At 38.3% G+C, this 16,558-nt stretch overlaps 1 protein-coding gene across 1 annotated transcript in view; it reads left to right on the top strand.

The window, feature by feature from the left end:
- Positions 1-10,565, top strand: part of LOC142409858 (mucin-2-like) — a 62,251-nt gene extending 51,686 nt beyond the window's left edge. Inside the window, exons 34-45 of the mRNA XM_075501614.1 lie at positions 119-369; positions 1,808-1,991; positions 2,384-2,582; positions 3,544-3,722; positions 3,943-4,012; positions 5,715-5,796; positions 7,143-7,265; positions 7,377-7,475; positions 8,193-8,321; positions 9,014-9,071; positions 9,695-9,800; positions 10,340-10,565. Coding sequence (XP_075357729.1) covers positions 119-369; positions 1,808-1,991; positions 2,384-2,582; positions 3,544-3,722; positions 3,943-4,012; positions 5,715-5,796; positions 7,143-7,265; positions 7,377-7,475; positions 8,193-8,321; positions 9,014-9,071; positions 9,695-9,800; positions 10,340-10,565 — 1,706 coding nt within the window. The remainder of the gene's footprint in view (positions 1-118; positions 370-1,807; positions 1,992-2,383; positions 2,583-3,543; positions 3,723-3,942; positions 4,013-5,714; positions 5,797-7,142; positions 7,266-7,376; positions 7,476-8,192; positions 8,322-9,013; positions 9,072-9,694; positions 9,801-10,339) is intronic.
- Positions 10,566-16,558: the final 5,993 nt, after the last annotated feature.

The following is a 16,558-nucleotide window of genomic DNA, read 5'->3' as shown; positions in this document are numbered from 1 at the left end:
TGGGCTTTTTGTTTTCCTAGGATTTCTCTATAAATTGTAGTATATTCACTTCCATTTCTAAATTCTTTCTTCTACATTAATTTTCATGTTAACCTTCTAAATATTTTCTCTCTACCAGGTGTGTGCAGTGGATGGGGTGATCCTCATTATATTACTTTTGATGGAACCTACTATACTTTCCTTGAAAACTGCACTTACGTCCTGGTGAAACAGATTGTACCCAAATACGACAACTTCCGTGTTTACATTGACAATTATTACTGCAATGCAAAAGATGGACTTTCCTGCCCTAAATCCATTATTATTTTCTACAAATCTGCAGAAGTGGTGCTGACCCGTAAACTCATGAATGGTGTGATGACCAATGTGGTAAAATACACATTTTTTATTTCTCTATTTTTGCAAAATAAATAAGGTCTATAGCCTCACTGATTCGCATTTGAAATACAGTCTGTTAGAATATCATATCACGGAGGTGATGAGGGTACAGGGTATCATTAGGAAAAAAAAAGATCACACCAGTTCCTAAGAACAAAATGTCAGAAACAGCTTAGCACTATGCAGATATGAATATATTATGTGCATGTATGTGTATATATAAATAACACTAGGAAATGGACTAATACAGCTGATAGAGAGAAGACAGAAAGAATGCTTACACTGGTGCTTGATTCATGTTTCATGAAAACTAGTACATTGTGCCATTCACTTATGTAAACAAACACATGATGAAGAAACATGAATGCAAATCACAAGCATGATTCTTCTTTCATGGTGAAGATGGGTATGTATCCCTTATCAGCTGGATGACTAGGGACTGCTTCGTCTGCATAGGGAACTTCAGACACCAAACAGAGCCGTGACATGATTCCCCCTCCAATTCCCTACTGGGAAGAGAGGTATAGCTGAAGAAAAGGGGTGACTGGGGGTGTCACTTCACCTTCATGATCCTAAACTAGTGCTGTCAAGCCAGTGAAAATGAAGTCAGTCCCACTGTTACACCAGGGAAATTATTAGTTGATTAGAGAACACAAAGAGGTGAGAGGAAAAGTTTGTCTTGATATGCACTCTCCCCCTACAGAGCCATGCCAAGTTCTCCTTACCTACAGTCAGAAAGACATGCTGAAACAACTAGTCTAGTGAATCCCTGTAAAAAAAACCAGTAACTGACAGTTTTAACTCTTACTTCATCCCAATTCAATGAGAAGAAAGTTGCAGAATAATTTCTGACAAAAAGTAATTACGCAAATATGTCCACCTTCATTAGCTCATATAAGATACAGGCTGTAAATGAAACAGCTTAGATTAATAAATAAATATGACCGCTACATAAAATGGGCCCCAGGGACGTTTGACTTCATTTTGAATTCAGACAACTCTTCCAATGCCAAGCAATTGTGTAGTATAGAGACAGATTTTGCAGCAAAATTATTACATAATAATGGCAGGAATATTTCTGTAGTTAAACTATCACTCATTTTCATATGAAAAATGTTTACAATAAACAAAATGATGAGGGATACAAAGAAGATACTTGGATTTAGAATGCTGTGCAATAGCACACAATCTGCACAAACACAGTACATAGAGGTCCCTTAGATTATTATCACACTGTAGCAAAATAGAAATACAAGCTGAGATATTAATGCATATATATGCTGTCATTGCAATGCCAATGGGCATTGGATGTGAGGCACAACAATATGGAGTTAGGCATGATTATGAAGATTATAAAATACATTATTTAAAACAATAATGTAAAAGCAGTCCTTATTCTGAAGTTGTGTTTTTTTAACCCTGCATTCAGATGTACTTCAACCAAAAGATTGTCAAATCAGGCTTCAAAAAAGATGGCGTTTCTTTCTCCACACTTGGCATCAATATGATTGTTGAAATACCAGAGATTGGTGCAACCATCACCTTTAGTGGGCTGATTTTCTCCGTGAAACTCCCATACAGCAAATTTGGCAACAACACTGAAGGACAGTGTGGTAAGACAGATGCACTAATTGGAGGTGGGACACTTTCCCTACCCTACCATGGTTATTCTCACCCACTCTGGCTATGCAGTCTCATGACTGACAGGAATTTTTAAACAGCAGTAAAATGGAAATGAAAACAGTTCTGCTCTTCAACTTCTGTAGGATCAAAAACTCAATATTTCAGCAACCTGTATTTTTTTCTTTGTGGCTGGGGTTTTAGGTTTGTTTGTTTTTCCCTAACCTAAATTAAAGTTCATATGACTGTAAAGAAAGCACTCCCTATGAAGCAAGGCACCTTATACATTTCATGAGCACATCACGTCTAAACATGGTGTCAGCACAATAATGTATTGTGCATTTCTGATGTGCCTTATGAGGCTTACATAGCTTGTCTCTTCCAGGAACATGTACGAATAATAAATTAGATGAATGCCGCTTACCGAGTGGTAAGATCATTTCTTCCTGTCCCCAAATGGCTCATCACTGGATCGTTGATAACAACACGTCATGCCATGGAGTACCAGTACCACCAGTTGTAACCACACCTCCACCAAAGCCTCACTGTGAAACACCTCATCTCTGCAAGCTTTTCTGGAGCGAGTAAGAAAAAAACTGAATGAATTCACTCTTTCTAGACAAAACTGTCTCAGTATCTCACAAGAAGAGTAAGAGCTATATCCCTAGCATGTGATAATAGCTAAAAATGTCAGCTTAATGATGGGATATATACAGTAAAAGGCCTTTGCAAAAGAAACTGCTCTTCTTTAATGACTTGCATGCCAAAGATAACTGAGCAAGGAGAGGTGAAGTCAGAAAATCAGGGATGCAGCAGCCACTAAAATCCATACTCTCTGGGTGGCAATCACACAGATTTATGTTATCTTTCTCCCTCCCTACCTTCCAGGGTATGTTCACTCACTCTTAGTTACACTATTAAGTAAAGGCTGAACTCTAAATTTGAAGTAGGCCTTCGGTAGAAACCGTAAAGAACCTGGTTACCAACCAGGTTAACAGAGCAGACAGAAACATCTCAGCCAAAAAGCATCCTTCATCTGTTGTACATTTTACGTAAAACATGGAGCTCCAAAAGCACAAAGGCTTGTTTCCTGCAGTATTTCCTATACTCGTGTGAGCTCTGACAAAAGCTTTTTTCAACTGGGTCACTTATAAAGGTCCTTTTATATATGCTTGCTGTAGTGTCTAACAAGTTATGAGCTATTGTATGCGCAGTTTTTCTGTCTCTCAGTTACTTTCATCATCCCTTTTTCCTCAATGTGATGCAGTTGCCTTTTTCATGAAATTTCTGGTGTCAGAGTGATGAAAAGTTGTGTACACATACAGAAACACTATGACCATTAGCCTCCTTAGAAAAAAAATGGAGTATCCAATTTCCTAACCTTTCCTTTCTGGAATCTCTCTCCCAGATTATTGGCCATTCTTAGGGTTTTGTTTCTCGTAATACATTCCTTCCTGAAGCAGAGAGTCATGTGGTGGGGAAGTGCTGGATTTTATATAATGACTGGTTAACATAAAAGGGGTTTGGTTTCTTTTCTGTCTGCAGGATTTTTGCAGAATGCCATGCTGTGATACCACCAGAACCATTTTTCAAAGGCTGTGTTTTTGATGGATGTCGCATAGCCAATGAATCCATGCAGTGTTCCAGTTTGGAGATGTATGCTACAGAGTGTGCTGCTAGAGGTGTCTGCATTGACTGGAGAGGAAAGACCAACAATATATGCCGTAAGTATTGCAGAACTCAAAAATGTGTGTGAGAAATGGTAGTAATTAGTGTTTTATTCAGTAAACACATCTTACGTCTAACACTTGACTACTGTCTACAAAAGTACAGTGACCCCTTGCTCACAGAAGCTGCAGGTGAAGAAGGCAAAGCTGTAGTCACTTTTGCTGCAAAAATGCATCTACTGTCAATTTTTGATCTTTTTTTTCTTTTTCCATACAGCATATAACTGTCCAGTAAGCATGGTATACAAGCCATGTGGGCCTATTAATCCTGCCACCTGTGACCCAAGGTATGGAAAGACAAAAAAACCACCCCAAAACAACTGCTTGTATTTTTCTTTTTTTCTATTTTTACCTATCTACTTTCCTTAGAAAATGGAGTTACTTCATAATGAAATGTCTTGTGAATTTGGGTAATTTATGCAAGATTTGTAAATATCAATGCGCTCTATGAATATGCACTTCCTGTTGCACTTCAGAAAACGTAAATTCTTTTGTCTCCCTTGTATCTGACATGGGGACCTTCTGCATGTGCTGCTCTTTCTCCTGCTTCACTGCAGAAATGTTGTACTCAAATTACATACATTCCTCCCACTCTAGCTTTGTTGAGCTTCCTGGCTATGGAGTAACTGAAGGATGTTTCTGTCCTGAAGGAAAGACACTCATGAGTGAAGACAGCAACATGTGTGTCCCTGAATGCTGTAAGTAATCTGTAGCTAGTTTGGAGAATAAATAGAGATCAGGATTGATAGTCAGGAGGCCTGTGTTCCAACTGCCGTCTTCCTCATGGCCAGATCATGGGCAAATCAGCCTCTAAGCTCCCTTAGTCTCCCCATCTAAAAATCGAATAATAATCAATATTACCTTTTTTCCATTTTCCTTCATTACATGAGGCCTACCAAGATGGTAGAAATCTACATTTCAGAAGAACTAGTCTGCATATTCATTTTCTTGTTAGTTTTATCTTCATGGTATTTCTATTTGAAACTGCACAAATTTACTCCTTTATGTCAGTTTTCAGTGCTGTAAATCTCCATTCGTTCTTTTTTTTCTTTCCAGCTTGTAGGGAACCAAATGGAGTATCCAGATGGGTGAGTATCACAATCAATGTGGTTTATCAAACACAGATAAGTGAAACGAGGTGTTTCACAAAAACAAAGTTTTGCTTAGGTTGGGGGAGATTTTAGGGTTTTTTTCAAATGTTTGTTCCCCGTTAGTCTTAAAAATTATTATGAGTGCCAGAGCAGAAACCACATTACTCCCTAAGAAATTTAACAGTAAGTGATGGGATATTCTTTCAATAACCATCGCCTCACATACTGAAAAAAAAAAGAAAAAAAAAGAAAGAGAAAAAAAGAGATAGATGGTAGCAGTGGAACTTTGGCATATGTGCTTCTTTTATTTCCACAAATTTGGCTTGCTAAAGTTACTAGAGATGAAGGGACAGATGGATAACAAAGTTTACCTGTTGCCGATAATGTTGATAGTCTGCATTCTTAGTTCCTCAGCTGCATACAAATTATAGAAATTTCTCTCTGTAACCTAATGTGCAAATGAGTATGTTGTATGATAATTTCTTATTCAAAAATGCATGCAAAGCTCAATCACTTCTCCTTTAGACCTCTTGTATCCTTCTTACTAACACTACTAATAAATAGAAAGTGATAGCTGTGTGAACACACTCAGAACCTTCAGTGGCCTCCAGTATCTTCCCCTAATTAGCTTCAGTTTGAGGGTTTCTTATAAAATCTAAAAATACTAGAAATATGAAAAGGCTGATATAATCAGGTATCACTGTATCCATGAATAAGTCAACTAGAAACAAATAGAATTATTTTGGGTTGAATTTATATATAATTTTTTTCTTCCTTTTTTTTCTTTTTCTTTTTTATATAGCCAGGAGAAAAATGGGCAAAAGATTGCCAGGAATGTGTCTGTGACAAAAATACTCTTAAAGTGCACTGTACAAAACACAAATGTTCTCTGACACAGCAAGTATTTTGTGATGAACCAGGTTACATGCCGGTTCAGATACAGATACCAGAAGATCCGTGCTGTACCAGGACTGAGTGCTGTAAGTACTGTCTTATTTCTTTATCATGGGGAATATACTATATTCATTTTGGGGAACTACAGCAATAATTTCTCATTTTTTAAATACTTTGCATTGATTTCACAATGTTTTTCTCCCTTATCCCACTTCTTAGGACCTTCTTGCAGACCACTTACTAGATGCCTGAAGAGAACAAATTTAAAGATGAAAAGATTTTTACATAGTTATACATAGAAAAGTAACTGGAAATAGCCTATAATTTAACATTGAAAACCTTTAATGCTACCACCACCTGAAACAATATTAAAAAACTATCCAAAGCATCTTCTGTTTCAAAGACCAGTATTTAAAAAATTAATTAATTAAAAAAAGTTTTGAACATTAAAAAATTGCTCAAGAAAGTTCCTGAACCTCCGAGAGTCATCAGATTTCCCAATTGGTACAAATTTCTTTTTGGAAGTATCTCTTTCCAGCAATCACCATTCTATTCTTCTCAGACAATGCTTTGTTTATGGAAAAGCTCATTCACTTTAGAAATAGCTGGGCAAATATACTGAATTAGTCATTAAACTAGCTTCTGTAAACGCAGAACAAAATTACTTTCATTTAAAAATTCTGAGTTCATTATTTTCTATATTCTCTTACATTAAACAGACTGCAACACTAGCCTCTGCCCTGAGGTCACACCCCGGTGCTTAGACGGACAGGGAGTACTCACAGTAATGGAACCAGGAAAATGCTGTCCTACCTTTGAATGCAGTAAGTACTATGTACCTTCTTCATGTGTTATTCATAGCTATATTTTTCTAAGTTTATGAATAGAAAAACCTTAAAAGAGAAAGATGCAAATTATCTGTGTTATCATATTGGGCCAACAAAGCAGCAGTTGTTTCACATACCTCTGCTTCTTAAAACTTACACCTCTATGACACCATCTTTATTCCTTTACAGGACATGGCTGTGTAGTCAATGAAACCTACTATGCAGTAAGTACACAGAGTAACTCACTATAAAAATACACCTTCCTATAGGTTCACAATGCGGTGTTTTTGAAAATCCTATCATGAGACTCCTATCATTGCAGAAAGGCCTGAGATAAAACATTATTAATTACTAAATCGAGGTCAGCGTACCAACGCTCTCCCTACAAGCAAAAGCATTTTCTGCTTTCCTTTCTGCATTAGCAGAATTTAATTCCAAAATGGATATTACCAACAACAGAAACTCTGCTTAAATAAAACAACCAAAATTGTATTTAAGGGTAGTTTAGCCCATACATAGTTCAGCTTTGTATTGTCTGTCATGTACATACACAAAGTAACTTGCTTTTACTGACTAATGATGACTTTTTTTCTGACTTCCCCTAGCCTGGAGCTGTCATTCCATCAGGCCCCTGTGAAGAATGCACCTGCTCTGAATCCTCTCACTCTAGCCCTCACCACACTTCTGTCAAGTGCGAGCCTGTTATCTGTGACCCATACTGCCCAGCGGTGAGTGCTATTTTGCTGTCAGTAATTCCTACCCCACTCAGCTCAAATATCCACCAGTTAAGGTCGGTGTACTGACTCAATGTAATTTCCCCCCTATTTCTTTCAAAACAGGGTTATAAGTATACAAAGAAACCTGGACAGTGCTGCGGCACGTGCAAGGCAGCGGCTTGTATAGTGATTGTGGGAGACAACATTACACGCGTGCTCCAAGTAACTATCCCTGTTTTAGTTCACTTTTGGTGAACTCTGCTAGTCTTTTCACTCTTTCCTCTCCTTGTCTTTGTCATATTTATTTGCTGCATCTTTTCTCATGTTAGACAAATGCTTATTCAGGCAGGGAATGCACTGTCTCACACAGTTTGAACAGTACCTTGAGCCATGAAACTCCAGTTCTAAGACTTCTGGAAGCTACGGTGATACAATGGCTTTCATAAATTAACATAGAAAAATACATAGGTGAAAGCAATGACCCTTTACTTGCCTTCAGCTCTGAAAATATAGCAACCATTTTGCTCAAAGGATAATTTTATCTGTGGAGGCAGTTTTCTGTACCAAACAGCCAATCTCAAGTTAGCTGAGAGCTTTAGGACAGGTTGAGTTAGTGAAGCCAGCAGAAATTCTGCCATGTATCTGAATGGACATACCCATAAATTCTGATGACAAAACCATTGAAACACAAATTAGTCTTTCCAGATGAGTCCACAAAAAGTATGTCCATATCCAGATAAAAATACAGGCTCTTCGCTTGGTTAATGAAAAAGACTTACAGCAGTATGATAATATGACAAGTTACTATCAGCTGAAATTCAAGGAAATTGTTTGGAATAATCAAACCGCAGTAGGCAGCAATGATAAGACACTGGTGGGTTTTTTGTTTCATTTTTATGTAAGAAGATTTTTATTCACTTTAATTTTAACTGCTTTCAGGTTGGAGAATTCTGGAACCCACCTGGTGATAACTGTACAACTTACACATGTGAAAAATATGATGACCAGTTCATTCAAGTCATCTTAGAGAAAAGCTGTCCTCTCTTTAACCCTGATGACTGTGATCCAGTAAGTACTCTTCTACCAGTTCTCATGTTTGAAAATGTTGCAGTGATAGAAGGATCATGGTGTCCAAGGAAAATACCTAGCAGAAGCATCACACAGGATGTAGTTCTCATTTTATCCTCTCTGAATCTGGTCGCCATCAAATTTCATTTCAGAAAAGCAAATCAAAATGAATCTTATTGAAAAATAATTGGGTTTGTATTCCTAAATTATTTAAGATTATAAATTCTTTTTTAGAATTCACTTCTTGAGAACACAGGTGAAGGAAAATAAGCTACTTCAGTTCACAACATCATTCAACTTAATACAGCTCAGGGTAGATTAGAACTAGCCCCACACATCTGGGGAGTCAGTTATTCCATTGTGTTACCCTGTCTGACACAATCCTTCACCTGTACTGACTTTGGTCACTCAAAATATCCCACATGTGCTACAAGCTTTATTTCTGAAATTTTACTACTGTACTCTGATGACAGCAAAGCTGTTCCAGTCCCCCTTAAAGTCAGCTTTCAAAAAACTCTTATTAATATTGAATTGAAGTAGTTATGTGCCCTTAATATTTAGCCTTGCTTGAAATTAGATTCCATGTCAATACAAAGAACTTTCCGGTGCCAGAGAAACTTAGGAAGCAGGGAAAGTCTCTGCTTTAGTATGCAGATATGAAACCTGAGTTATCTTCTGTTCTCTCACTCAAGGATGACATCAAGCTATCTGATGATGGCTGCTGTAAAGAGTGCCAAGAAAAACTGAAGAGTAAGTAATGATAATTTTGTTAAGAGTAGGTAATGATAATATGTGCCTTATTAGGTATATTAGTCCATTTTGCATGGTAGATGCATAGACAGAAGAGGTGAACAGACCAAGTTTGGGACCATTGCCCCACACTTGGGGTGAGAAAGGAAACAGGTGGAAAAAGAAAGGAACAGAACATTTCCAGCATGCACTTTAGGGCCTTGGAAAATATGGATATGGTGAACTTTCTCATCCCCTACTGTTAAATGTTAGCCTTTTTGTGGGAGGGAGAGGACTATGACTATTCTCCAACTTCCATAGATACATTCATTTTAAGGAAGAAAGTGAAGCCAGTCCTGGGAGGTGGGTGTGCATTCAGCAGTTGCCATGGTACTGCTCTTTATTTCTGCATCCTGCACCAAAGTTGCATAAGCAAAAGGGAATTTTTCATTCATTGATAACACAAGCAGCAAGAGTCATCATTTGGCCCTTAGCAATTAAAAGAGAAATGCACTGTGACCTAATTTCCTGTTTCAGTTCCATCCATCTCAGTTTTCTACTACAAACTGTCTATCATATACAGATTATCTATTTATATGCACATATGTTTTAACCTATTTTCCCTTGGTTTGTGACAACCTCAGGTTGTATGAAGCACAATACTACTACTGTCATCAAATATCATGGATGTGTATCTCCTGCACCTGTTGAGATGACATACTGTGAAGGCAGCTGTGATGCTTACTCACGGTAAGTGGTATAAAAGATAATTTTCATCTCTTGTCTTCTACTCTTTACACTAGTTACATAAAGCAAATCACAAGTGATTTTCTAGTACGTCCAACATCCACCCAATCATCAGCTGTTTCCATTGTGCTAACTAGAATTTTTAACAGACATGATGTTGTACTAGCTTAATTACCTCAAGACTCACAATGTTTTAACAGCGTGTTCAGTGTCATAGTGAATAGACCAGAGTTTTGATTTTGCCTATGTAAAAGTGAGGCTATTTGTTTCTCACTATTCTCTCATTTTGGACTGGCTTAATATGTGATCTGGATTAATTAATTTACTTTTTCTGTGCCTTAATGAAGAGCTAGAGCCATTCATTTTTACAATGAGGAGCAACTTACTTGTATTTCACCACAATACTGTAAGAACGGTAATTTTGAGCAACAGTTCCACATGCAAGCACACAACTTCTGGTTATATTTAGTAATGGCTGGGAAGGGCAGTGGTATTTCTCACATAATTTCTGAATCTTTCTCTTTTGTTGGTTTTGCAATCAGATATTCTCCAGAGGCGAACACAATGGAACATAAATGCTCGTGTTGTCAGGAAATCAAGACCAGCCAAAGAAAAGTGACTCTGACGTGCAGTGATGGAACCTACCTTGATCACTCATACACCTATGTGGAGAAATGCAGCTGTGTGAGCACTGAGTGTATTCCCCAAGTCAGCACCCAACAGGCAACAAACCAGATAAAGGCCTCTCAGGAACAAGTGAATGTCTAAAATTAGAACTAGAGAGAAGAAGTCAGACAAGGTTTGAATATGAGACTAAAAAAACCTTTGAAAAAATACAAAAGTGTCAAAAGCAGCTAAAATTTTGGATGAACAGATGATGTTTTCTGCATACAGACTCAATATGTCTAAATTATTTCAGTTTTCCTTACCAATACAGCTCCCATTGTTTTTCATGTCTTTTCTTTTACACCTTGAGAGGTACAGCATAAGGCAATTTTGACATTTTCTGTTAGTTTGTTTGTCTTCTGAGAAGTGGTGTACCATAAGACTGAGAGCTGGATTTACACTTGCACAAAGGCTATTATGAGAATAACATTCTCTTCTGGCTTGAAGCTTGCGTGTGGTGGCATAACATAGACACTTGACAATATCTAATATTTCCACTGATGTAGACTGACCTTTTTATAACATTTTCATTCCAGTTCATTGGAACAAATCAAAAGCTAAAGTCCAGAAAACAAACAAACAAACAAAACCCGACGAAAACGGTACTTCTCTGTTTCTACATTTTTCTTTTTGCATTAAGGAAAACTTTGACTGCAGAAAGCTATACCTTCTCAAAACTATAAACTTAAATATTTTGAACAACTTATGATGGGCATATTTCCTTATCTATTCTCACGGGAAAAAGAAAGAAATCCTATCATGAGAAGCTGCTGCACACTACTCTTTGTTTACATAAGACCATCAGCATAGTAACTTTATGAAAACATGGAAATTTTTTTGTTTGTGTTGAACTGTTTACAGAAGAAGTATATATATATATATATATATTTTTGCCAACAGGGGCATATGAAGGATTTTTGTAAACAAAAGTTGATAAAATAATAATAATAATAATAATAATAATAATAATAATAATAATGTAAATTCTTTCCTAGGAAGCTTTTAAAAGTTGAACCACTGCTATTTATTTTGGGTTTGGAAAATTGATTTATTGGGTCATTTCTTTCAGAATTAACATTATCCCATTTCTTAGTCTTAGTCATGTTATCTGGGTGTGGTATATTCTCTTCTTCTATTTTGTTTTGGAATATTGTTTTATTTTTGTTCCTTATGAAAAAAAGTAATGATGATTAATAAATTTTAAGCATTTTACATCCTGTCTCCTTTAACTTTTCACTGAATCCCTCACATGAGAGTTGCTGGCTGGAGAGTTGTGGTTTAGCCCCAGTCAGCAATTAAGTACCACACAGCTGCTCGCTCACCCCCCATCCCCGGTGGGATGGGGGAGAGAACTGGAAGACCGAAAGTAAGAAAACTCATGGTTTGAGATAAGAACAATTTAATAATTGGAACAACAACAACAAATAATAATAAATTGTAATGAGAAGGAAAACAACAGGAGAGCAAGAGAGGAACAAAACCCAGGGAAAAACAAAAAAACCCAAGTGATACAACTGCTCACCACCCGCCGACGGACACCCAGCCAGTCCCCAAGCAGCAATCACTATCCCTCAGCCAACTTCCCCCAGTTTATATACTGAGCATGATGTCATATGGTATGGAATAGCCCTTTGGTCAGTTTGGATCAACTATCTTGGCTGTGCCCCCTCCCAGTTTCTTGTGCACCCGGCAGAGCTTGGGAAGCTGAAAAGTCCTTGACTAGTGTAAACATTATGTAGCAACAACTAAAACATCAGCGTGTTATCAATATTATTCTCATACTAGAATCCAAAACACAGCACTGTACCAGCTACTAGGAAGAAAATTAACTCTATCCCAGCTGAAACCAGGACACTGGCCCCATCAAATATTTGCTTCCCGTCCTACTACAGCCATTTCTTAATAGCTCCAGGTCAAATGTCAATCTAGACTGTGGTACCTAACCCCATATAGAGCTTTGATACTGCTTTGAATGAAAGGCACTCAAAAGCAAAGTGTTCCAAGTAGATCACTTCAGATGCTATCAGTTAGTGAGCTTCCAGTAAGCAAGCACATCTTTGAGTCTGTACATATTTTGTAGCTCTGAAAGTTCTTTACCTGACAGACAGAAACTATCCAAAGTATTTCAAACCAATTAGTCTCATATTTTAGACCCCACTGCAAGATACATAAATCTCAAACCTGAAATTGCACTGTTGTAGATCTGTAAGTTTTGACAGGTTACTATGCAGCTTTAGTTACACTATACTTTGAACCAGCCACCACAGATTTGACTGTAGATTGTATAACGCCAAGCAACATGTTTTACACAATTTACAAATGACTGCTCTAGCATCAGTAGGGGGAACAGTAAAAAATTAAAGGTGATGACCTTTCTCCTAGTCTACAGTTTGGACAGCTCAGTAGAGTGAGTAACAAGGTAAGAACATAGGCTTTCTGCAGGTGCCCTGCAGCAGCTTAGGCTGCTTTCTCACCCATTTTTCTTTCACAGAACAGTAATAATCCATATACTCCCCCACTCAGAGGTGAGCACTGAGTTGTCCCTGAGGATTACTAGTAACGTCATACTTCCTGCTGGCAAAAATTCCTATCTCCTCCTAGCTTCCTGTTAACAAATTGTTACTTCACTGTCTGTTTTTTCCAGTCCTTAGGCTCTTCTGCTTCCCAATGAGGCCCCAAGTGGCATACTGCTTTGTTCCCTCCTTTCTACCTAATCCATCAGGCTTCCCAATGCAGCACTACTACTGAATTCATTACCAGTTCGGTGAGTGACATATTCTCTGGCCTTCCCAGGCAAGCTAGGAAATTATTCTTCTCCCACTCATTCTGCAGAAGGGAAAAGAGAATGTCTATAATATAAAATCAATTATTAGGCACTTCTTTGCTCTACAACAGCTCCTTGTCCACAGTTAACCCACTGAAATAACAGATTCCCTGCATGTTGCTTCAAGACCATTAGTTGTTTTTCCATGCAAAGCCTGTATCTCAGCATCCCAGCAGCTACCCACTTCGCTGGAAAACTCTGTGTGTATTAAGTCTGTGCCACCAGCCACTTCATACAACTCACTGAAAGGGGAAAAACTAATATGATGTGGAAGAAGAGAATGAGAGACACATCATATGTGGCACATGGGAAGACTGAGAGGTGACAATGACAGGGACAGCAGAGAACAAAACCAACCTAGAGTTTGGTGGCATAAGAAGAAAAAAAAAAAAGAAAGAGAAGCAAAGGAATAGACAGACTTTGGTCCTGGCATGAGGAGACAAGGAGACAAGGAAACAAGGAAGGGAAACATAAGCCAAGGCAAACCATGGAGCCACACAGAACTTGTGGCTGAGGAGGTACTGGAGACGCTGCCTTGGAGAAGGAAGGAATCGTATCACAGATACAGTCCCAGTGCTGGGAAAGAGCAAATGGGAACCCTCACTTCAAGAGAAGGAGAACAGGGGACAACATGCTTTGGGCATGAAAGTGCAAGTGGAAGGACTTGCAGGGACTCCCTGAAACAAGACATGGAATAAGTGAAAAACAGAGAGCTGCAGTCGATGTAGTAGACCAGCCTTACAGGCTTCCTAAATTTTCCTTTACATAGGACCTGTCTTTGCTCTGAGTTATTGCTGACACAGACTGGGTAATACCTCCAAAGTAAACCTTTCTAAAAACTGGGATGAATGAGATCAGTTATCTCTCTCAAAAATACATCACCAATTTTTAAAGCCGTAGATAAATAATAAAGTCAATAAACAATTAGGTGGAAGAAAGTGGTTGGCTTGGTACCTTTTTATTGACATGGATCAGAAAACTGTGCGGGTCACTGAACTATACTAGTGTAGATAATTAATGTATATTACACCAACGCTAACACTAGAGGGCTCTAGGCTCAGTTTACAAGCCTGTATGAAAAGGTTTTCTGTGAAAAGGGTTTCTTTCAAGGCACTTCGAAGGGAGCCACATAAGAACTATTGCCTTACTTTCAAATCATTAAGATCAACTTTGCTCTCAACTTACTCTTGAATCTACAGGCATCCATTCCACATAACATACCAAGACTTGTTTACACATCAATTAATTTTTTTTTTAATCTGATCTGATCAGATCATCTTTGGACTCAAATAAATTGCAGCAGAGAAATCATTCACTTAGGACAGAACTTATTCCAGCTGTACAAAAAACATTCAAAGGTTTTGGGTCTAATTTCAATATCTGCTGTCAGCAGTCCTTCCTTGGGCATTCATACACTTGGTCCCCACTCAGGAATCCTGTTACGTAGCCTAACTACCGCATGACCAGCTTATTTTTCCCCTTTTCCACACAACATTTTAAAACTCTGCAGTGTAAATAACAAATCACTAATAATCACTTTTCAACTATGCTTTGTAATTATCAGTAACATATAAAATATAACCTGAAATTATATGTCTATTCAAACTTACCCCTAGGAGTCCACTTCAAGTAATTCATTTCACTGTTAAAGCACGACAGCCAGCTTTTAAGCCACATCACATTCTGAAAACACCTATGGAAAGACTTAGGATTGTTTGTGGCACAACCCAGGAGCAGGGCTGATAAAAGACAACTCGAGAATGAAAACCACACTTGATAACAGAAAAAAAACAATTCAAAGGAGGGAACTTTCTCCCTCTTCAGTGAGTTTTGTTCTACCATTGCAAAAAAGAGCAGCTCTGTTGCAACCAGCCAAATTAAAACAGAGTTTTATAATAGAACAGGAGCTGTTTTAAGAAAGCAAAGGCTGTCCAGGCAGTCAAAAATGGAGCCATTACGCGTGAGCAATTATAGACATCTCATACACTAAGTCTCTGAAAATGCTGTGGACAACTGCATGAGTCTAGTAGCCAGTCCTGAAACGAAATCATTGCTTCTGCACTTGCACCAGTCTAGCTGCAAGGATATCCCCAAGGATGTTACTGGTTTTCACTGACTTCAGAAAAATAAATGCCAGAAACATTTGAGGGGAGCCTGATTCCAAGGTAAATTTGGAACTGGCCCAAGTTTTGGAGAATATCAGATGTGGACTCTGCAGCTGTTCCCTCACTCAGCAAGGAGCCAGTCAAAACCTCTCATTCAACTTTAGCTGATCTCTAGGGAGGTTTGGGGCCAAAACTGGGCTTTATTGCATTGCTCAATGTCACACTTACTGAGACACATGACTGCCAACTGCAACACAGGCACAATATAAGAATTGGCAGACAAAATATGACAGTAGGTGATATAGAATCTGCAGAAAAGGCATAATAAACATCATCATGGAATGACCTCCTGCCACAGCAGAACTAACTTTCTTATTCACATTGGTTGGTGGTTGCTCTGTATTCTGGAGAATGATATTATTCTACCTGATGCAGTTCTATCACTTGCTCTGCTATTAATGCTTTCATGCTTTATGACCTCATTCTAATGGAAATTCAGGTCCATTATTCAGATATGTGCTATTTTACAGGAAACGAGGATTATAATTGCCCTAAATTTGTGTTGACTGATGATAATGCAAAACAATACTGAATCACATACCTCATGGCAAGGTGCAGTTGTATAGCATTCATAATAGGGATGTTGTCACAGTGTCCTGGTTTCAGTTGAGACAGAGTTAATTTTCTTTATAGTGGCTGGTATGGGGCTATGTTTTGGATTTGTGCTGAAGACAATGTTTATAATACAGAGATGTTTTAGTTGCTGCTGTACTAGTCAAGGACTTTTCAGCTTCCCGTGCTCTGCCAGGTGCAGAAGAAGCTGGGAGGGGACACAGCCAGGATAGTTGATCCAAACTGACCAAAGAGCTATTCCATACCACATGACGTCATGCTCAGTATATAAAGCTGGGGAAGAAGAAGGAAGGGGGGACATTTGGAGTGATGGCATTTGTCTTCCCAAGTAACCATTACGCGTGATGGAGGCCTGCTTTCCTGGAGATGGCTGAACACCTGCCTGCCCCTGGGAAGTAGTGAATTAATTCCTTGCTTTTGCTTTGCTTGCATGCGCGGCTTTTGCTTTACCTATTAAACTGTTTTTATCTCAACCCTCGAGTTTTCTTGCTTTTGCTCTTCCGATTCTCTCCCCCATCCCACCAGGGGGGAGT

This window comes from Mycteria americana, chromosome 5 (assembly GCF_035582795.1).
Source record: "Mycteria americana isolate JAX WOST 10 ecotype Jacksonville Zoo and Gardens chromosome 5, USCA_MyAme_1.0, whole genome shotgun sequence".
In the NCBI taxonomy this organism is placed as follows: domain Eukaryota; kingdom Metazoa; phylum Chordata; class Aves; order Ciconiiformes; family Ciconiidae; genus Mycteria; species Mycteria americana.
The sequence above is the reverse complement of the archived record's forward strand: the minus strand, read 5'-3'. Positions and strand labels throughout refer to the sequence as shown.